At 43.0% G+C, this 21,841-nt stretch overlaps 3 protein-coding genes across 3 annotated transcripts; 2 read left to right on the top strand and 1 right to left on the bottom strand.

The window, feature by feature from the left end:
* The first annotated feature begins 41 nt into the window (after window positions 1-41).
* On the top strand, window positions 42-6,971 carry LOC135523601 (protein FAM83B-like). The gene is made up of 5 exons (XM_064950385.1): window positions 42-234; window positions 596-1,101; window positions 2,149-2,313; window positions 3,612-3,736; window positions 3,966-6,971. The coding sequence occupies exons 2-5, from the start codon at window positions 649-651 to the stop codon at window positions 6,220-6,222; spliced, it is 3,000 nt and encodes a 999-aa protein (XP_064806457.1). The 5' UTR covers window positions 42-234; window positions 596-648; the 3' UTR covers window positions 6,223-6,971.
* Window positions 6,972-6,994: 23 nt separating this feature from the next.
* Window positions 6,995-9,788, bottom strand: LOC135520355 (lengsin-like). Its single transcript, XM_064945837.1, has 4 exons — window positions 9,750-9,788; window positions 8,680-9,382; window positions 8,374-8,537; window positions 6,995-8,209 (listed from the first exon to the last, which is right to left on the bottom strand). Exons 1-4 carry the CDS (start codon window positions 9,786-9,788, stop codon window positions 6,995-6,997), a joined length of 2,121 nt encoding a protein of 706 aa, XP_064801909.1.
* Window positions 9,789-18,887: 9,099 nt separating this feature from the next.
* LOC135523583 (protein tyrosine phosphatase type IVA 1) lies at window positions 18,888-21,685 on the top strand. The gene is made up of 6 exons (XM_064950362.1): window positions 18,888-18,978; window positions 19,228-19,370; window positions 19,583-19,675; window positions 19,802-19,932; window positions 20,187-20,261; window positions 20,564-21,685. Exons 2-6 carry the CDS (start codon window positions 19,266-19,268, stop codon window positions 20,679-20,681), a joined length of 522 nt encoding a protein of 173 aa, XP_064806434.1. The 5' UTR covers window positions 18,888-18,978; window positions 19,228-19,265; the 3' UTR covers window positions 20,682-21,685.
* Window positions 21,686-21,841: the final 156 nt, after the last annotated feature.

Here is a 21,841-nt window from a genome sequence, read left to right as displayed (position 1 = left end):
AGGGACTCTCAAGGGATGTGTTTTGTCAAAGCGGTGAATGGGGTGAAAGACTGCAGCAGGTTTGATCTGCAGCATCATTGACTGCTCACTTTTTAACTTCAGTCATAACGACAGCGGTGCCGGTCAGGGTTGACTTGCTGGCTGTTATTCACAATGTTCAACTTACTGGACAATTTAACACATTCAATGGGATTTTAAAAGCAGAAAGAGCTGGTTATCGTTGCTGACCATGAAGTAAGTCTAGTTTGTTGACATTATGACATTCAATTGAGTGCAAGGCCTCTTTTCTGTCTCTCTCCCCTGAAATGTTCAAGAAGATTTGAAAAGATCCTTTGTGCTGTACTTTCTGCACTTGAATTTCCACACAGGTGGAGTGTATTTTCTACAAATGTACTGACTGAAGAATGTCTACACAAATATGGTAAAATCAAACAGTTATTGGAAGTTTCACATGTGCTAGTTTGTGAGTCAACCATTTTACTTAAATGGGTTTGGCCTTAGGTTGTGGCATTATACATAGTGAAGATGAAAATAGCACAAGTCACAATTTAATCAGTTCCGTCATAACACAAGATATATTGTATATATTTTTCAGGTAATAACACCATTCTACATGAACAGAGATCCTCTCAGGGGGAGATCATACAAATGGAATCCAAGCTCTCCTGTCTGTTGTCCTTCAAAGAAGACATGATTCCAGTGGAATACATTCAGCCACACTACAAGGAGTCCTACCGGCTTGCCATCTACGCTCTGGTCAGTGGGGGTAGAGATGCCTACCAGGAGTACCTCAAAGCCGAACAACTCAGTGACTTTCTCTCTGAAGAGGAGGTCATCTTCATTTTGGACAATGCAGAGTTGCCAGTCCCGGAGGATAAGGATTATGAAGCAGGGAAACGTGAAAGTGAAGAAAATGTCATAGCTCCCTCGACTTACTTCCCCACTGAGTCCGATGAGGAGGTTCCTGACCTTGACCTCGGCTGGCCAGAGGTCACCAATGAGAACGTGGAGACAAACATCAGCCTGCTTTTCCACCCTCCCAGACACAACACACCGACCATCAAAGAGACGATACGTAAACAAATTCAAGACGCAAGACAGGTAACGAGGCACAATAATATAATTTCCCATCAATCATTTGCAGTGTCTGGTATTTACTGTTATGGTTTGTACAAATTCACATTCCCGGGTTTGAATTGTCTTTCTCACAGAGTAGCATTTCCCACAGCTGCATATGTTGAGATTTTTTTAAATCTTCAGTTAAATGTCTGTGGCATATCAACCGCCTAAGCCTGTCTCAACCGGTTTCAAGGTAATCCTACTGAAATGTTAGCTTCCCACGTCATGGCTGCTTGCCAGACTTATTGTGCTTTGAAAGGTTTCCACTTATCATCCTTACAATTGGATATGTAATTCCAGAAGGTTAAAAAAGGGTGTGTGCGGATAACAAAAGTCATTGTTACTTCTCAAAACAGCACATACTGTGCTGTACAGACAGTGCACTTTTGAATACCGCAATTACTCAATGTTGGCGAAGCTACTCTGAAAATATAGTTTACCGAGCTACGAATTACTTCACACTGGAAGAAGTTAAACTACACTGAAGCAATCCTTAAGAAAAATGTAGTTTACTTACCTAAAGTTACTTTGAAAAAGTAGTTCACTACTTTGTGAAAAAGGATCATATATAAATCTGAAATGTCATTGACGCCAAATTGCAAGAACAGATTGCTCTGGAGTCAGATGTGTAATTTAGCCTATTAAACACAAAAAGTGAGAATAGGGCAGGGCTGATGCAGAAAAAGAAATGAAATTATTGCCTACTTCACCCATGTTTTATTTTAGAAAAAAAGTAGTGTGTAGTTCCAGCAGGTAGCTACACCACTACATTGCAAAACAAGTAATTAACTACTGAAAACGTTTGAATTTAGTTCAACTACCACCAAGCTACTGAAAAACTGCAATTAAATTACTAGTTGAACTACATGTAGTTCACTATTCCCCAACACAGCAATTACTACACAGAAAAAAAGCCATGAGGCACCGTTTCAGATTTGGTGACCAAGTTCTGAGACTTCTACTTTCAATAAACCTCTGCTGTTCCCACAACTGATAATGAGGCGTATTCTTCTATCCTTTCTATTCTAGGTTATTGCTATAGCGATGGATGTCTTCACTGACGTTGATATTTTTAAGGAGATTGTCAATGCGACTTCTAGGGGAGTGATGGTCTACATACTTCTTGATGACTTCCAATTCAAAAGCTTTCTGAATATGGCTAAGAGTGCAGGTGTCCAAATCCAAGAGCTCAAGGTAAGGAATTGTATTTGAAATACTTTGCCAAAATGTAAATGAACTATAACAAAAACTTCTGCTTCGTCCAATGAAATACCACCATTTTTCTACACATAATTTGTGTATCCCATTACACTGTGTGTATAACAAAAAATAGGAAGACCTTCCGAATATTGAGTTGCACACCCTTTTGTCCTCAGAACAGCCTCAATTAAGTCAGGGCATGGACTCGAAAGCGTACCACAGGGATGTTGGCCCATGTTGACTCGAATGCCTCCCACAGTTAAAGTCAAGATGACTGGATGTCCTTTGGGCGGTGGACCATTCTTGATACGTATGGGAAGTGGTTGAGCTCAAAAAAATCCAGCAGCATTGCAGTTCTTGACACACTTAAACCAGTGTGCCTGGCAACTACTACCATACCCTTTTCAAAAGCACTTAAGTAGTTTGCCTTGCCTGTTCATCCTCTGAATGGCACACATACAGTACAAAATCAATGTCTCAATTGTCCCAAAGCTTAAAAATCCTTCGTTAACCTGTCTCCTCTCCTTCAATCTACACAGATTGAAGTGGATTTAACAAGTGACATCAATAAGGGATCATGGCCTTCACCCAGATTCATCTTGTCAGTATATGTCATGGAAAGGGCAGGCGTTCCCAATGTTTTCTACACTCAGCATATATTCACAAAGGAACTGTAAGAGCTTAAAGTCCTGATTAAATTGTATTTATTGTATTTATTTAACCTTTATTTTATCAGGGCGTCATACTGAGACCACGGTCTCTTTAAATGCATAGCAGGAGTTTGTCAGTGGCATGACCTTTTAACTATTGGCAGGAGTCTTCGCGCATTAGCAATGACATTTGCTCCACACCCTTGGTGGAAATGCAGTAGTAATTTACCGGTGTGTCTATTTCCCCTGAAGCATCATCAGTGTATTAACATGCTGGATGTCATCAGCGGGTTTATTTCATGAGGTTTATAGCACAGTGCCAGGCTTGTTTCTGTTACAAAGTGTCTTTACTCTTTGTCTCAAATGGATAGATCGAGAACTGTTTTGAGCAAAAACAACATTTCCCGATGAAAGATGAAAAGTGTTTGTTATCTCGCTGTAACGCTTAATCATTCCAAACCAATTTTCTGGTTGGCCTCCTGTCAATGGTTTTGGGGATGGTTGTCACAAGTTTGTTAAGGTTAGAGTTGTATTAGTAGTGTGTGTGTGTGTGTGTGTGTGTGTGTGTGTGTGTGTGTGTGTGTGTGTGTGTGTGTGTGTGTGTGTGTGTGTGTGTGCGAAAAATTCTTCTCTCTTGTTCAGAACCTGCGAGTTCGGACAGTGAAAGGACAGCAGTACATGTGTCGATCTGGAGCAAAGTTCCATGGATCTTTGGAGCAGAGGTTTCTTTTGGTGGACTGCAAAACAGTTTTGTACGGCACATACAGGTATGTCTAACCGAGTACAACCAACTCTGTCCACTCTATTGCATTTCAAACATAAATCTGTTCACAAACTCTTCCTTATACTTGTTAAATACAGTATGTTAAATATGGTATTATACAATACATAGCATACTAACATTTTCTAAAGTATTCATGGAGTTTTATATATAACTAACTGGATGACTGCATTTATTTATTATAATACCTTTCTTTTGATCTCCCTTTTCTCCAGCTTCATGTGGTCCTTTGAGAAGATCAACCTCAGCATGGTCCTGGTGGTCACAGGGCAGCTGGTGGGCTCCTACGACGAGGAGTTCAGACGCCTGTTCGCCCGATCCACTCTTCCCGCCACTCTCTCTCAGGAGAGAGACTTCCGGAAAGAGCCGGCTATGTCCACATATGACCCTTATTCTGGTCGGCACTTCGAGAGCAGACTCTCTCTTGACCAGATTCACATGCGATCCCGTGGGACACAGCTTGGCTTGATGAGCTCTACCGGTCAACAGAAGGACGATCGATACAACAATGGACAGATGGTCAAAAGAGGACTGAGCTTTCAGGACAGACTGAATCAATCTCACTGCACCGATATGGGGAAACTTGTGAGGGGACACAGCTACGCCGGAGAGCTGCCGCGGAGAGGGAATTCCACAACTCACTTGAGGAATGTAAGAGATGACGCTGGCGGCGCTCGCGGTGCCCCTGAGAGAGGCAGATGCAGCGAGGATCTACTGTTACCAGGCAGGATGAATCATTACACGCAGAAGAGGTATGGCATTGACCAACAGCATCTACTCCCTTACAGCAGTGAGAACTCTCTTAACAGGTGGAAAATCGACTCGTACCTCAATAACAGTGATGCGACCCTAGGGGAGCCAGTTGATAATCTGCATCTGCCTGACAGCACTCAGAACCCAAACACATCATCCCGGATGAGAACATCAGTCCTCTTCAACAGCCGTCTGACAGAGCAGTCTGAAACTCCTAACTATATGTCTGGGCACTCTGTGACATCTCCACAAGGTAGTCTATGGATGCTATCTCCACAGGGCAGTCTAAGAGTGACATCCCCACAGGGCAGTCTAGGAGTGACATCTCCACCGGGCAGTCTAGGTGGTCTAAGCAACTTCCAAACCCAACTGACCCCTGCTAGATTGAGGGAGAGTCAGACGAGACTGGAAGAGATCAGACGGAAAAGGCTCAGTTTACATGAGTATGAGGAACCTGTCAGCAACTTAAGGCCAGGGCAGAGCCAGGATTCTCTCCGGCTGTCTATTTTCTCTACTCTGGAAAGAGCTAAAGGAAGGTCGTCAGAGAGAGGCCTGGATAAAAGGCACAGTGCGGCAGAGCTAGCAGGCAGCTCAGAACACAGTTCTATTCAAGGACCTTCCAGCCGCAGAGAGGAACTCAACCCAGGAGGTCAACAGGAAGAGGAAAACAGAGTTGAAGACCAAAAATGTAAACTAACCAACTTTAGTGATGCGCAAAAGTCTGTCTCACAATACGATATCACGACTAAGACAGAGAGGAATCCTCTTGATGACTGGCAAGAGCCTCTCTCCAGGACGATGTCGGCAGCCCAACTGGGAATACAACTAAAGGAACCTTTGCTCAAGCCCTCCAACTTCAGACCAATTGGACTTAATGTGGAGAGCTCTAAAGCACTAACATCTTTGATTGGAATACCAGAGGAGAAGGAGGGCCCCACCAGGAAGAGTCATGGCTCCGCTGACCAGCTGGCCAACAGCTCTGACTTGGTGCTCTCCGCAGACAAAGAGGAAACATACCAAAGTGCGAATCCATTGAAACCCAGAACTTCAGTGGAATCAATAATGAATATAGTGCATGCCAATGTTTCAGTGGAGAAAATGGTGGAGAAAACGTCACACAAAGAAGAAGGAGCAGAACTCCAAAGGCAGAATTCATTCAGATCCACAATTCAAAGGATAGGTTCAGTAGGATCAAAGCATTTAGTGCAGGCTGACATTTCCGCAGAGCAGAGAACCATCTCAGATCCTCCTGGAAAACCGTCAGCTGTGCGACTTACTACATCACCCAAAGGTCATTCTCCAAGCCCTTCCAGGTCATCACACATTGCGGCTGACACTGAAACCGAAAAGGAACAACTATATAATTCTCCCAGCCCAGCAGGTAAATCCTCATCTCCTGGGTTAACGACTAGCTGGGTTAGAAGGAGCTTTAGAAAGAAATGTGTACCGGACCAGGACTCCCTGAGCTCCACGAACACTGTGGAGAGTCAAGCATCAATTCATTCAGACACCGGGAGGAAACGAGCGTATAGCCGGTTTGAGAGTTTTGTTTCATTTGACAACAAGCCTTCTGATAAGCCGACAACAGCTACTACGAACCGATATGACTCAGACAAACACGGGAGTTCCATGCACCGCTATCAGACTGAAACTACTCCCAATGAAAATAAGCTTGGCCGATTCATACAACGGGTGGGGAATCTCATCAGCAAGAAGTGAATGTGTCAATGTTGTCTACGATCAAGGCAATAACAGCGCTGTTCTATGACAGGGTTTGTTTTGTAAATTAGACTGTTAAGTCTTTAGGGAATTTGCATGTATTTTTTTTGCACTGGTTATGGGATACGTTTTATTGTACAAATTGTTATATGTTGGAATGTTCTAATATGGCAAGTGTGCTAATTCTGATAAAGCAATAACATTTTTATGCCTTACTTGTGAAATGGTCAGTTAGATTGTCCCTTAGTTGTCAATTGAATACCCCAAACGTGAGTAAATTACTGTCCTTTGTTTTGAGTTCATAGTAGACATTTCATTTTAAAAAGTGCATACATGCATATGAAAATAATTGCTTCAATATAAGGTACCCTGTGTTGTGTGTTCGGCTATACATGTAAAATAAGTTTCAATGTCAGTATTCAGTGTGAAGTGGCCAGTTTCCTTTCATACATTTTCCCATGGCACTGTAATAGGTTGAAAATGTTATTTATGTTTGCGTACCATACTGACAGCTATCTACTGTAAGGCATCATAATTCAAGACCCAAAACCCCAGATGTTTCCTACTCTCTTTTTAAAGAACTCTGATTAAATGTGATAATTCATTTTCAATTCATTTGGGCCCTGCACACAGATGTTGATATTTCAATCATGTTTTTATTGTTTTCTGTCAAATATGGAATAAAAAAAGATATATGTTGAAAGAAAGCATTGTGTGAATTCGATCAATCCATTTGTTTAACAGGAATCCGACTGTAGAACATTGAGTACTTCTATATGAAATATTCCAGACATTTGTTCCTCTCTGCATCCAATTCTTCAGTCTCAATCTCAAATTGCTTCAGAGCAATAAAATACTGCACAAATGGTTCTCCCAGCGCTCCGCGAATCACATGGTCTTCGCTCAAAGCCACCAGAGCGTCTTCCAGCTTCACAGGGATGGAAAACTGCTGTTTCCCCAGCTGGGTGTGGGTGGAGGCCCTGGTCAGACCCGTCTCGGCCGCCAGGTTGCGTTTGATACCGTCCAGTCCTGCCGCCACGGTGGCCGCCAGCACCACGTATGGGTTAGCCATGGCCGAGCCCAGCTTGTTGTCGATATGCATCTCCCGGCCGCCGTGGCATTTTACATTGAAGGCGCTGCTGTTGTCATTGTAGCCGTAGGTGGCGTAGAGCACGTTGTGCTTGGGGTCTTTAACCTTCTTTGCGATGTGGCTGCGGCAGCTCAGCCCAGGGGAGAGCAGGCAGCTCAGGGCGGCCGAGTGGCTCAGGAGCCCCGCAAGCCACTTCCTGCCAATCTCCGACAGCTCCCCTCCGCCATGGTCCCCGGTGTGGAAGAGACTACGGCGGCCGTTGGCGTCCCAGAGAGAGTGGGAAAGCACCCCGGCATTGTACAGGCTGTCGTCGGTGAAGAAGCTGGCGATGTAGCTGTGTTTCCTCGCCATCTCTTTGATGCCGGTACGGAACGTGAAGGCGGTGTCGGCGGCCGCGATGCCAAACTCTGGCCTCAGGTTGATCTCCATCTGGCCGGGCACCATGGCTGAGGCCAAACTGTCCACGTCGGCCCCCATGCAGTACATCCCATTCACCAGCTGCTGGAAGAAGGGCAGGTCGTGGTTGCTGGCCAGGGTGGTGGCGGGGAACAGAATGGTCTTGGGGCCCACCCTGTCGGGCGCTCCCAGGACACAGCACTCGTAGGTGAAGGAGGAGTACAGGGAGAAACCCATGCTCTGGAGCTGCCCCATCAGCTGCTTGGCAATGAGGCGGGGTGCGGTGCGCAGGGGGCTGCCGGTTATCATGCAGGGGTCACAGATGACCCGGGCCGTCTGCTCAGCCCAGGGCAGCACCCTGAAGGTCGATAGGTCTGGGATAAGCAGCACGTCGCTGCTGAAGTTGGCAGGGTTGTTGGCGTGGTCCACCTCACAGCTCTTAGGGCTCAGGGTCAGCTCTAGGTAGCTTCTTGGCATCGGCACCCCGTACATTGCTTTCTCCTGTAAAGATTTAAAAGAAATTTACATCATGGGATTTTTCCTATAGGCAAGCATAACCATTGAGCAACCATTTAAACAAATAGCATTATAACATTGTGGGTTGTCTCAATACACTATAGCTAGTATGTTTCAGGATGTTTGTGTACTGTGTGTGAGATGATTACATGAAAGAAGCGGACTGGCACTGTCTTAGACCTGGACACCCCATGGAGATCCGTGGCCTCGAAGCGGACAAAGTTGATATTCTCCCGGACAATCTGCTGCTTGATGTGCTCCATGGCTGAGAAGTTCTGAGTCCTAGACTTATCCATGTCGTCTTTACTGTTATCTATGAGAACAAGAGCCAAAAGCAACTATCATGTCTGTAAAAAAAGATGTTCACCTGTGATGGAACTACTGTATTAGCTACAAGTTTATTTAAAAAATGTAATAAAAGCTTTTTGATAAAACTAATCCCAAACCAGACTGACTTGTTTGTGAGTTCCAGGTCTCTCCACAGTTGGCAGTACTGTTCTCGAACGTGGACGACCGAACTCCGGATTGCCTGTTTGCTCCAGTCACATCTGACGAGTCCATCCCGGAGCCAAGCTGGAGGGAGCTGCTGTCCCTGGACCTGGTGGACACCCTACTGGAAGCATCAGAGTGGGGCTTGAAAGTGGTGAAGGAGGACTGGGACTCCGGACGTCCATCTCCCCTGTTGGTCCCATGCAGGTTGGTCTCATGCAGGTAGGTGTAAGGCGCTGGGCTTCCAGGACGCCTCCCCTCCTCCTTCCCCCGGGCACCAAGCATGGAACTATCCTTCAGGATACTCTTCAACTCATCCATGGTCTGTCGGGAGACCCCCACCTCGCTGTTGGACGCCCTTTGGCTGTAGGTGCAACCCTCTCTGGACCACTCCACCCTGGAGGGAGGGCCCTCATCCTGCCTGGGCCGGTCCCTCTCTGGAGACCCAGAGGGCCTGTGGGAGTGGGTAGAGGGGCTGATAGAGATGATGGTGGGGTTGTTTTCTGAGGGTCTGGGGCTGCTCACGTAGTCGGAGTGGTGGACTATGGACGGCCCCCCTCTGTCCCAGTCCACTGGGGCCACGTGTTTCCCACTCACCTTCACTCCCTTCTTCTTGCCCAGGCTCATTCCACTGCCATCTACCTGGTCTCTGAGCTTACTTGAGCCCTCCTGGAAACACCACCCAACCACCAAAAATATACAGTATTTTAAGTACTTTTTAAAATATAGTTATTATATAGTTATTATTATATAGTTATTAATAAACATATAATATATATATACACACATTTTAATACTTACAACAAATAGATTACAATGAAATGAACCATGCATTTGTTACACCATATTAAAACAAAAGGAATGGAAAGGAACACTTTTTTTTACCATTTTCTTTTTCAATAGTGATGTTCTTTAAGATTATTCAATTCAGTTACCATTCATGAGCAAAAAAAACAACAACCACGTTGTGTCCAAATCCAAAACACCGTACTGGGATTTACAGGTCTAAAAAATATAAAAGAGCTAGAGATGTTACCTCGAGAACGAGATCCTCTGAGTCATGCATTCCTTTCATACTCATTTGTGAGTTTTGACCTGAGATTTGAGTGCCTTCATTTGAAACCAGAGCTATGCTCGCACATTTCTTTTATGGACAATTGGCACAATGGTGATGGATTGGAAAATTCTCTCACCACACCCATGAGCACTCCTGTTGGACACTGGTATCCACTGACAACTGGTAGAGACTGAAACACGTCTGCTTTCACCCCAGTGGCTATTAACATCGACAATTCAATATCCCTCTTTGTGTCAATGCAAAGGGAGGTGGAGACAAAAACACACAGCTCAGCTATTTTGTTTGTGCCTTCAATCATGACACACAGGCAGTTTCTAGAAAGATGCATTTTGTTCAAAAGTACTTTTTCTAGAATAATGAGAAACATTAACATATTTATCAGGCATCTATAACTGATGTTGTAACTCTAACTTTTTGCTGATATAAACTCTTTGATGGTAAAGAATTAGGCTACTGGCTGTATTAAATAAAACTAGATTTGATGTGGCTTCACAAAACCTTTATATCAAGACTGGAACCAAATATGTTCTCTTTTCTATAATAATTTCTATAGTGAGATTAATTTATATTTAGATTAACATGCGCAACATTGGCATAGGACCTAGATTGAATTTAGTGCTCATCCAGGACACTGTATCAACTTGATAACATCTTAATTACAATATTATTAAGAACAACTATACTACTATATTATATCCTAAAATACTTTTCACTGAAATACCTAATAAGATAAATGTTTTAGTAATATAGACCGCAGTACAGCATAGCCTAGCTATAGCTTACTTATAAATACCTACAAAATAGTGCATTTTACCTGCTAAGATGTGTGCATCATGATGTTTACAATTCCGGTTACTCAACTTTTGAAAGAATAGCCTATTTGTTGCCACATAGGCCTAACAGGGCCTAAATTATGGTCCTCACTAGCTTCTATGAGAAGGACGCTATTCCAGCCTGCAAATCGGATGTGAGCATTCCTACATCTGTCACACCCTGACCATAGTTTATTTGTATGTTTCTATGTTTTGGTTGGTCAGGGTGTGATCTGAATGGGCATTCTATGTTGGATGTCTTGTTTGTCTATTTCTATGTCTGGCCTGATATGGTTCTCAATCAGAGGCAGGTGTTAGTCATTGTCTCTGATTGGGAACCATATTTAGGTAGCCTGGGTTTCACTGTGTGTTTGTGGGTGATTGTTCCTGTCTCTGTGTTTGTTGCACCAGTCAGGGCTGTTTCGGTTTTCCACGTTTGTTGTTTTGTATTGTTCGTGTTCTTCTTCATTAAAGATGCATCAAACGAACCACGTTGCATTTTGGTCCGATCCTTATTCCACCTCTTCGTCAGAGAAGGAGGTAGAAGAAAGCCGTTACAACATCCTGCATCAGGAAGCCCTCTTTATACTTCTATTCGTCAATTTTTAAACTATAGTCTCAGTCGGCATTCAAGTAATAATAAGGAATTCCCCTCGACCACGCTCACAAATTGAGATAAACCAACATTATGTCCTATTTACACCCATTGTAAAAGAGCCAACACCCCCCCCCCCCCCCCAAAAAAAATGCACTGTCATGTTAACAAGCAACATGTCCCAAAAACAGGACATGTCAAAGTAAAATGGACAATATGGAATGGGCAATGTGTTGTCCTGGAGTTCCACCCCATTGTCATGATCAGAGGTTTCAAGTTTGTATCCGTAACTGTCCGGACCAGACGTCTTTTGTGGTGTTTTACAAATGGTAGGCTTACCACATATTTTATTTTATTTATTTCACCTTTATTTAACCAGGTAGGCAAGTTGAGAACAAGTTCTCATTTACAATTGCGACCTGGCCAAGATAAAGCAAAGCAGTTCGACACATACAACAACACAGAGTTACACATGGAGTAAAACAAACATACAGTCAATAATACAGTAGAAACAAATCTATATACGATGTGAGCAAATGAGGTGAGATAAGGGAGGGAAAGGCAAAAAAAGGCCATGGTGGCAAAGTAAATACAATATAGCAAGTAAAACACTGGAATGTTAGATTTGCAGTGGAAGAATGTGCAAAGTAGAAATAAAAATAATGGGGTGCAAAGGAGCAAAATAAATAAATAAATAAAATAAATACAGTAGAAAGAAAGAGGTAGTTGTTTGGGCTAAATTATAGATGGGCTATGTACAGGTGCAGTAATCTGTGAGCTGCTCTGGCAGCTGGTGCTTAAAGCTAGTGAGGGAGATTAGTGTTTCCAGTTTCAGAGATTTTTGTAGTTTGGTCCAGTCATTGGCAGCAGAGAACTGGAAGGAGAGGCGATACAAAGAAAGAATTGGTTTTGGGGGTGAGCGCGTGCTACAGGTGGGTGATGCTATGGTGACCAGCGAGCTGAGATAAGGGGGGACTTTACCTAGCAGGGTCTTGTAGATGACCTGGAGCCAGTGGATTTGGCAATGAGTATGAAGCGAGGGCCAGCCAACGAGAGCGTACAGGTCGCAATGGTGGGTAGTATATGGGGCTTTGGTGACAAAACAGATGGCACTGTGATAGACTGCATCCAATTTGTTGAGTAGGGTATTGGAGGCTATTTTGTAAATGACATCGCCGAAGTCGAGGATTGGTATGATGGTCAGTTTCACAAGGGTATGTTTGGCAGCATGAGTGAAGGATACTTTGTTGAAAAATAGGAAGCCAATTCTAGATTTCATTTTGGATTGGAGATGTTTGATGTGGGTCTGGAAGGAGAGTTTACAGTCTAACCAGACACCTAGGTATTTGTAGTTGTCCACGTATTCTAAGTTAGAGCCGTCCAGAGTAGTGATGTTGGACAGGCGGGCAGGTGCAGGCAGCGATCGGTTGAAGAGCATGCATTTAGTTTTACTTGTATTTAAGAGCAATTGGAGGCCACGGAAGGAGAGTTGTATGGCATTGAAGCTTACCTGGAGGGTTGTTTACACAGAGTCCAAAGAAGGGCCAGAAGTATACAGAATGGTGTTGTCTGCGTAGAGGTGGATCAGAGACTCACCAGCAGCAAGAGCAACATCATTGATGTATACAGAGAAGAGAGTCGGTCCAAGAATTGAACCCTGTGGCACCCCCATAGAGACTGCTAGAGGTCCGGACAACAGACCCTCCGATTTTACACACTGAACTCTATCAGATAAGTAGTTGGTGAACCAGGCGAGGCAATCATTTGAGAAACCAAGGCTGTCGAGTCTGCCGATGAGGATGTGGTGATTGACAGAGTCGAAAGCCTGGGCCATATCAATGAATACGGCTGCACAGTAATATTTCTTATCGATGGCGGTTAAGATATCTTTTAGGACCTTGAGCGTGGCTGAGGTGCACCCATGACCAGCTCTGAAACCAGATTGCATAGCAGAGAGGGTATGGTGAGATTCGAAATGGTCGGTGATCTATTTGTTGACTTGGCTTTCGAAGACCTTAGAAAGGCAGGGTAGAATAGATATAGGTCTGTAGCAGTTTGGGTCAAGAGTGTCCCGGCTTTTGAAGAGGAGGATGACCGCAGCTGCTTTCCAATCGTTGGGAATCTCAGATGACACGAAAGAGAGGTTGAACAGGCTAGTAATAGGGGTGGCAACAATTTCGGCAGATAATTTTAGAAAGAAAGGGTCCAGATTGTCTAGCCCGGCTGATTTGTAGGGGTCCAGATTTTGCCGCTCTTTCAGAACATCAGCTGACTGGATTTGGGAGAAGGAGAAATTGGGAAGGCTTGGGCGAGATGCTGTGGGGGCTGTTGACCGGGTTAGGGGTAGCCTGGTGGTAAGCATGGCCAGCCGTAAAAAAAATGCTTATTGAAATTCTCAATTATAGTGGATTTATCAGTGGTGACAGTGTTTCCTATCTTCGGTGCAGTGGGCAGCTGGGAGGAGGTGTTCTTATTCTCCATGGACTTTACAGTGTCCAAACTTTTTTGAGTTAGTGTTGCAGGAAGCAAATTTCTGCTTGAAAAAGCTAGCCTTGGCTTTTCTAACTGCCTGTGTATATTGGTTTCTAGCTTCCCTGAAAAGCTGCATATCACGGGGGCTGTTCGATGCTAATGCAGAACGCTATAGGATGTTTTTGTGTTGGTTGAGGGCAGTCAGGTCTGGGGAGAACCAAGGGCTATATCTGTTCCTGGTTCTAATTTTCTTGAATGGGGCATGCTTATTTAAGATGGTTAGGAAGGCATTTAAAAAAAAACAGGCATCCTCTACTGACGGGATGAGATCAATATCCTTCCAGGATACCCCGGCCAGGTCGATTAGAAAGGCCTGCTCGCTGAAGTGTTTCAGGGAGCGTTTGACAGTAATGAGTGGAGGTCGTTTGACCACTGACCCATTACGGATGCAGGCAATGAGGCAGTGATCGCTGAGATCTTGGTTGAAGGCAGCAGAGGTGTCTTTAAAGGGCAAGTTGGTTAGGATGATATCTATGAGGGTGCCAGTGTTTACGGCTTTGGGGAGGTACCTGGTAGGTTCATTGATAATTTGTGTGAGATTGAGGGCATCAAGCTTAGATTGTAGGATGGCTGGGGTGTTAAGCATGTTCCAGTTTATGTCGCCTAGCAGCACGAGCTCTGAAGATAGATGGGGGGCAGTTCACATATGATGTCCAGAGCACAGCTGGGGGCAGAGAGTGGTCTATAGCAGGCGGCAACGGTGAGAGACTTGTTTTTAGAGAAGTGGATTTTTAAAAGTAGAAGTTCAAATTGTTTGGGTACAGACCTGGATATTAGGACAGAACTCTGCAGGCTATCTATGCAGTAGATTGCAACACCGCCCCCTTTGGCAGTTCTGTCTTGTCTGAAAATGTTGTAGTTAGGGATGAAAATGTCAGAATTTTTGGTGGTCTTCCAAAGCCAGGATTCAGACACAGCTAGAACATCCGGGTTGCCCGAGTGTGCTAAAGCAGTGAATTAAACAAACTTAGGGAGGAGGCTTCTAATGTTAACATGCATGAAACCAAGGCTATTACGGTTACAGAAGTCATCAAAAGAGAGCGCCTGGGGAATAGGAGTGGAGCTAGGCACTGCAGGGCCTGGATTAACCTCTACATCACCAGAGGAAAAGAGGAGGAGTAGGATAAGGGTACGGCTAAAAGCAATGAGAATTGGTCGTCTAGAACGTCTGGAACAGCGGGTAAAAGGAGGTTTCTGGAGGTGATGAAATAGCTTCAAGGTATAATGTACAGACAAAGGTATGGTAGGATGTGAATACAGTGGAGGTAAACCTAGGTATTGAGTGATGATGAGAGAGATATTGTCTCTAGAAACATCATTGAAACCAGGAGATGTCACCACATGTGAGGGTGGTGGAACTAATAGGTTGGATAAGGTATAGTGAGCAGGACTAGAGGCTTGACAGTGAAATAAGCCAATAAACACTAACCAGAACAGCAATGGGCAAGGCATATTGACATTAAGGAGAGGCATGCTTAGTCGAGTGATCAAAAGGGTCCAGTGAGTAGTGAGGTTGGTTGGGGTCACGGCGATTCAGACAGCTAGCCGGGCCATCGGTAGCAAGCTAGCATAGGATGGAGGTAGATGAGCGTACATAAAATTTGATTTCTGGAAACACTGTAGGCTACACCTCAGTAAGCTCGGACTGATGCTAATGCCTTTTGGATGTTTATTTTGGTGCAGTCCGAACCGGCCTTGATTTCCACATCCACGGACATTGGTTTTTGGTCCGGTCTGAATCAAATCTAAACCAATCATAGGTATCTATGTTTGGTTCCGATTTGGTGCGGTCAAGACCTGCCTTGATTTCAACGTCAACGGACATAGATTTTTGGTCCGGCCTGGTCTGCTTCACAAGCGTTCCCAGAAATCTTGCGAAGTTGCGCCTCTGGGTTTAGAAACTCTGTGATGAAGATGTCATGCTCGAGGGGGGGTTCATGCAGAAATCAATGGAATGCTCGAGGGGGGTGGGGGTTCCTGCAAATGCAGGAATGCCCACATGCAGGAAAGCCCTGAATTGTGGGCTACAGTTGCACACTATTGGCTTCTGTAGCCACAAAGTCATAAACATTTTTATACAATTTCTCAGCTTTATAGGTGAACAGTCAAAATCATGTTTTTCATGAAATTGGATGATATTTGAAGGAAGACAGATCAAAGTATGATGACCAGAGTATGAAAAATGACTGTTGCCGCTACATTGATCAAGTTTGATCATAAAGTTACTGGTCCCCTCCGCCCCTCCCCCCATGTCAAACACTATTCATTACTAAGAAGAAAAGGTGACGTCACCTTAACTCTCCTTTTAGTACACCAACGGTAACATGATATTCTCTTACCTAATTTAAACAAGTACCGCTTGTAACCAACGATGGAGAAGGCGTGTTTGCAGAGGAGCATGGTTTATATAGCTAGATAGCTACTCTACTCGTGCCAAAGTATGACTGTAGGGTATCAGCAAATATAATTAAAAGTTTACCCTATTCATCTATGGCACAGATACTTATGCACTGAACAGAAATATAAACGCAACAATTTCAACGATTTTACTGAACTACAGTTCATATGATTAAATCAGTCAATTGAGATAAATTCATTATGCCTTAATCTATGGATTTCACAAGACTGGGCAGGGGCGCAGTCATCGGTGGGCCTGGGAGGGCATAGGCCCACCCACATGGGAGCCAGGCCCAGTCAATTAGAATGAGTTTTTCCCCACAAAAGGGCTTTATTACAGACAGAAATACTCCTCAGTTTCATCAGGTGTCACCCGTCCAATGATCATGCTGTTTAATCAGCTTGTCAATATGCCATACCTGTCAGGTGGATGGATTATTTTGGCAAAGAGAAATGCTCACTAACAGGGATGCAGACAAATATGTGCACACATTTGGAGAGAAATAAGATTTTGTGCGTATGGAACATTTCTGGGATCTTTTATTTCAGCTCCCCTATCATCTGTGTCAGGTGTTAGCTAGTTCCTGGCTAGCTAGGTCTTCAGCCAGCATGGAACAAAAGGGGTGAGGGTTGTTCAAAACTCTGACGCAGTTGTCAAGTCAAGACATCTGTCAGTGCTGCTGTGAACCGCATCACAAGAGACATGCCAAATGGGATAATAAAAATAGATATATTTGAGGCAATTTCAGTGTTGTTGCAATTTCAATGTTGTTGCTTTGTGTATCACCAAATTTGCTTGAGATGATTTTACTGCAACACCGCTCAATGCATCCAAGTTGCTTGACATAGGCGTTTCAAAGAGCTGTCAGTCAAGGCGAGCTCATGAATATAAATCCACCCCACTCAGCCTGTCTTTTCAAACTTCATGGTAGTAAGCCTTGAGATAAAAAAAAAGTACTTTTCCTAGGCTGTCATTGAAAAAATAAGAATTTGTACTTAACTGACTTGCCTAGTTAAATAAAGGTAAAATAAAAAATAAATCCCTTAAATCCTTAAATTAAGACCAAAAAGCAACAAAAAATAGCTTATTTTGACTTTGTGGCTGTGAAAGCTATTGGAAACCCTAAATGATAAGCACTTTATAGTCAATAATCAGGAATCCTTATTAAGTATTCAAACAGAGGTGAATAAAACTGAATAATTGTCTTCTTTTGCGCAGGACTACAACTTGATCCCAGAGAACATGCACAGTTTGTAGGCTTTCTAGGGTGGGGTTTCAAGAGAGCTAGAGCTCTGAATAGTGATTGTCCATTTTCCTTGCGTCGTACTAGTCGAGTAGACGCCGGCTCCGCACGGAGGAATTGCCTTGACTGTATGGTGCAAAACCATTTAATATATTTACTTATTTTTAGGGACCGGCTGTATGATTAAGCTACAATCTTCAATGAGTAAGCATATCCCAGTAAGTGTCAATTTTCTTTTAGCAATATTCTGTTACATTTTAGCTACTCGTGTTGTAATTCTGTATCAACCCCTCTTCAATTTGTCAAATGTTAAATCTCGGGCCTCTTCGACACATGCTTTGTTGTCTTTGTGAAATTGATACATCTGAGTTTTTCCTATGATTAACGGTATGTCAAAGGTGTATACGAAATTAAATAGGCTTTGCCGTTAGATTGCCATTTTATTCGAGTAAAACGAGGTGGTGGGTTGCCTTTGAGATCCATTTTCGACGTAGCTATTAGCGTCGTATAAAATGTACGCATTTTTCTTATGAGCTTGTCAGCAATATCATTGACAGTTTCTATAATCATTCTTACCTTAATTAACTCTAGTTTACTTAAACGAGGCGCTAAATACCTCCACTATTGAGGCGCTAAATACCTCACTATTCAACATTTCGTTTCTCTTATCTCAATGGACATTTACAAGCGCTCGGCTATGAGGCCTCTATACCGGTGATGGCGCCGTCTGCCCTCACAAAGGACAGTTTATCGAAATCCTCTTTCGTCATACTTATGTCAATTTCGGTTTGTTTGGGGTTTTGTCGTTGGACTGACATCTAGGTTTGACGTCATTGTATTGTCTCTTAATTAAAGGTCCAATTTGGCTCTAATGTTCAGAACAAAACATTATTTTGCAGCCGGAGAATATCGGTTTCCATACTTCAAGCTTCTTAGACAGTTTTTGGAGCACCAGCCAGAGAAAAACATATATGCAATGCTTAGGGCTTGTGGCAAAAAAATTAGCTTTGCTGAAATTCTAACAAATCTTTCCTTCCGTCAACGAGGCATATAGTAGGCTTAATATGTAGATATTGCTACTTTTTGTATGCAATTATAAAGAGAAATAATATGTAGAGAGTTGAACTGTGACCTACGTAGGCTTTAGTAAGCTACATCCATCCTTCACACATTGGCAGTCATGTTAGACCCATAAATTTAGACCTATGGTTAGACCAGATCTGGGCTGAACAAGAGCAGCAATTATGTGTTTCCATATTAGACCAGATCTGGGCTGAACAAGAGCAGCAATTATGTGTTTCCATAACCTTCACTTTTTTCAATTGTTTTAGCCATTTCCCCCTTGAGTTTAGAGGCCTTGTATCTTACTCCCTCCTCCTCCCCCTCATCTCTTGCAGCAGTTCTGTGGTGTTCTGGGTCACACATTTATGGAGTTTCTGAAGGGCAGTGGGGACTACTGCCAGGCACAGCACGCAGCTGCCTATGCAGACGAGTGAACAGCAGAACTCACCTCCTCTCCGAACACATTGGACCCACAGGAGGAGGATCTGAAACGTTGGCAGGATCAGGACACCTCCTAACCTACCAGCAGAACGAGCCTGGATGGGGTAACTCTACCTGCTGCACACTGCCCTCGTTGGCTTCTGCCTGGTCAGAATCAAGGGGGAACCTGTCTTGTTTTCCCAAAGGAGAAGGGGTTTGATTTTGGTTGTCCACACCCTTTTTTCTGTCAAATCTGACCTCCTTTGGCCCCATATTCTTCTTTAGCCCACTGGTCACGGTGTGTTTTTATTGCGGGAATATAGTTTGACATTTTGTTGATATTACCTCTCCCTCTAAATAAGTGTTTTTGTTAGATTGTTTTGTGGAAGATCTCGTTTTTCCGTCTGTCACCATGGCGCGTATGAACCGACCTGCCCCTGTGGAGATCACCTACAAAAACATGAGGTTCCTCATTACCCACAATCCAACCAATGCCACTTTGAATAAATTCATTGAGGTGAGCCCTCACATCATTAACACAGTGACGATATCAGAAATGAATTTTGTTATAAAACGTAATGAATGTTCTGGAATCTCATAGGTAGTCCCTCTCTTCCATAGTATAAAGGGTCTGTTTCGAAAATATAAATGTTTTCCCTGTGTGGTATGTCAAATGTACAATGGCATATGTTGCAGGTCATATGAAAATAAACGTACGTTCTTCTACAGGAACTGAAGAAATATGGAGTGACCACCGTTGTGAGAGTATGTGAGGCCACCTATGATTCCACCTTGGTGGGGAAAGAGGGAATACAGGTTCTGGTAAGCTTCAACATCACTGTTTACATCTCCAATGCAGTACTCATTTACTACTATGTTACTACCTTCTTTGTTTTGGTTTCTGAGAAAGAGGGCAGATGAACTGATTTCCCTCTCCTCCACCAATAGGATTGGGCATTTGATGATGGAGCTCCTCCCTCTAACCAGATTGTTGATGATTGGTTGAACCTCCTGAAGACGAAGTTTAGGGAGGAGCCGGGTTGCTGCATTGCTGTCCACTGTGTAGCTGGCCTTGGGAGGTAAACTCGTCTTTTTATTTCCCCTCTTAGTATAGAAACATGTATAATCATGTAACAAGGATTTTAAAACGTGTAATAAGTATTTATATTCAGAATTGTGTTAGATTGATGATGCTAGTTCTTTAGTAAGAATGCCAAAACAACGATTAGCCATAATACACCGTATTAAAAAGTCCCATAGTACCCTAACTGCCTTTGTCAACTTTTCTTCTGAGTATTTACCCATGTGTTTTTGTGTGTGTTGTACTTACTAGAGCCCCTGTCATGGTTGCCCTGGCTTTGATTGAATGTGGGATGAAATATGAAGACGCTGTCCAGTTCATCCGGCAGTAAGTCTGACGCAAATACACTTTCATGTAGATCTCTATATACTGGTAGCTGCAGCATCTTAAAATGAAGGCTAAAACGCATTGTTTTTGAAATAATCGGACTAAGCTGCAATTGAGAAGTTGAAAGTTGAAATTGCGCTATATGTGCCTCAACCCTTTGTACAGTGAAAGTACATTGTAACAGTGGGTCATCTTTCATTCAAAAGGGGAGGCTCGTCTATAAAACCCACTGTTTTGAATTAATATCACTGGCCTGTAAATTTAGATGACGTGAGAGGGCGATGTATTTTCTCTCGTAACAGGAAGCGTCGCGGAGCGTTCAACAGCAAGCAGCTTTTCTACCTGGAGAAGTATCGTCCAAAGATGCGCCTGCGCTTCAAAGACTCCAACGGCCACCGCAACAACTGCTGCATCCAGTAGTAAAGCCAACTAACTCATAGTCCATGCCAACAATGCCCCTATAAAAATACATTCATTTCTTTATCTTATCTACCTGGCAGGCTTGTTTTTTTTAGTAAATCCATTGTGTTAAAGTATTTCCACCGGAAATTCATTCTTAAATAATTCAAGTTTTCCCTTCTCAATTAAAAAAATGTCAAGTGTCAAAAAAAAAGAAAAAGAGGTTAGTTAGTGAACAAGTGACAGTGAGTGAGTGTTCTCTATGTGTGCCCTTGGAATTGGAAAGGAGCACAGCCAGTGAAGTAATTTTGTGAACATCCAGATGTTGATTTATACATGTTGAACACAGCCCAAGGTTTTAATTGGCAAGGGTGCTTATTACTTTAAAAAAAATAACATTTAAAAAAAAGTACTGTAATGATGATTTAACATGAGTAGTTAGGTATCCCTTTAAATTTTATGATTCAGTTCGATACTGAATAGAAAGATGTATGCCTTCCTCCACATGGTTAAAACTTGAAATGCCTTACAATTAAAATGGAACAAAAAGGCAATCGAGTGGGTTTGTCATCCACTACATTAGAAAAGGTTTCTTTTTTAACTTGGAACAAAAGAATGTTGCCTTTGTCTTGTGCAGGACGTCTACACACTTAAGTCCTTTCAGTAACTATTTTTAATATGAAATGCTTAATTGTTGCAATATTTGTTTATTGAAAGTCTGGGACCTTTTATTTTTTTATTTTCTCTTATCAAATCTCGTTGATTAATTACTGCCATGTCCAAAATGTGATTTGTGTTTTTCGCTTTTAAACTGGACTTCAACGTCTGCGATATTTTGTATGCCTTTTTATTTTGATGTGCGTAACTTAATACTTGGATACTTGATGATTTATGTATTTGAAAATGTGTATTATTAGGTTGGCTATTTATACTATCAATGGATGTGTGTTTTAGTACTGTGAGCAACAAATTGTAACTGTTCACCAACTTGTAAGAGTACATTAAAATGATACACTGAAAACTTGGTTTTGAATGGCATTTAAGGCACTCTAATATAAAATTGTACTCCCATTAGTGAAGGCCTTTAATGCCTCACTTGTTTTATATTGGCCTTGTTTGGTTTAATGGATTGTCTCCCAGTGGGCTTGTTCTGCCTGTAGTACCAGCATTGGCACTAACAA

This window comes from Oncorhynchus masou, chromosome 4 (assembly GCF_036934945.1).
Source record: "Oncorhynchus masou masou isolate Uvic2021 chromosome 4, UVic_Omas_1.1, whole genome shotgun sequence".
In the NCBI taxonomy this organism is placed as follows: domain Eukaryota; kingdom Metazoa; phylum Chordata; class Actinopteri; order Salmoniformes; family Salmonidae; genus Oncorhynchus; species Oncorhynchus masou.
The sequence above is the reverse complement of the archived record's forward strand: the minus strand, read 5'-3'. Positions and strand labels throughout refer to the sequence as shown.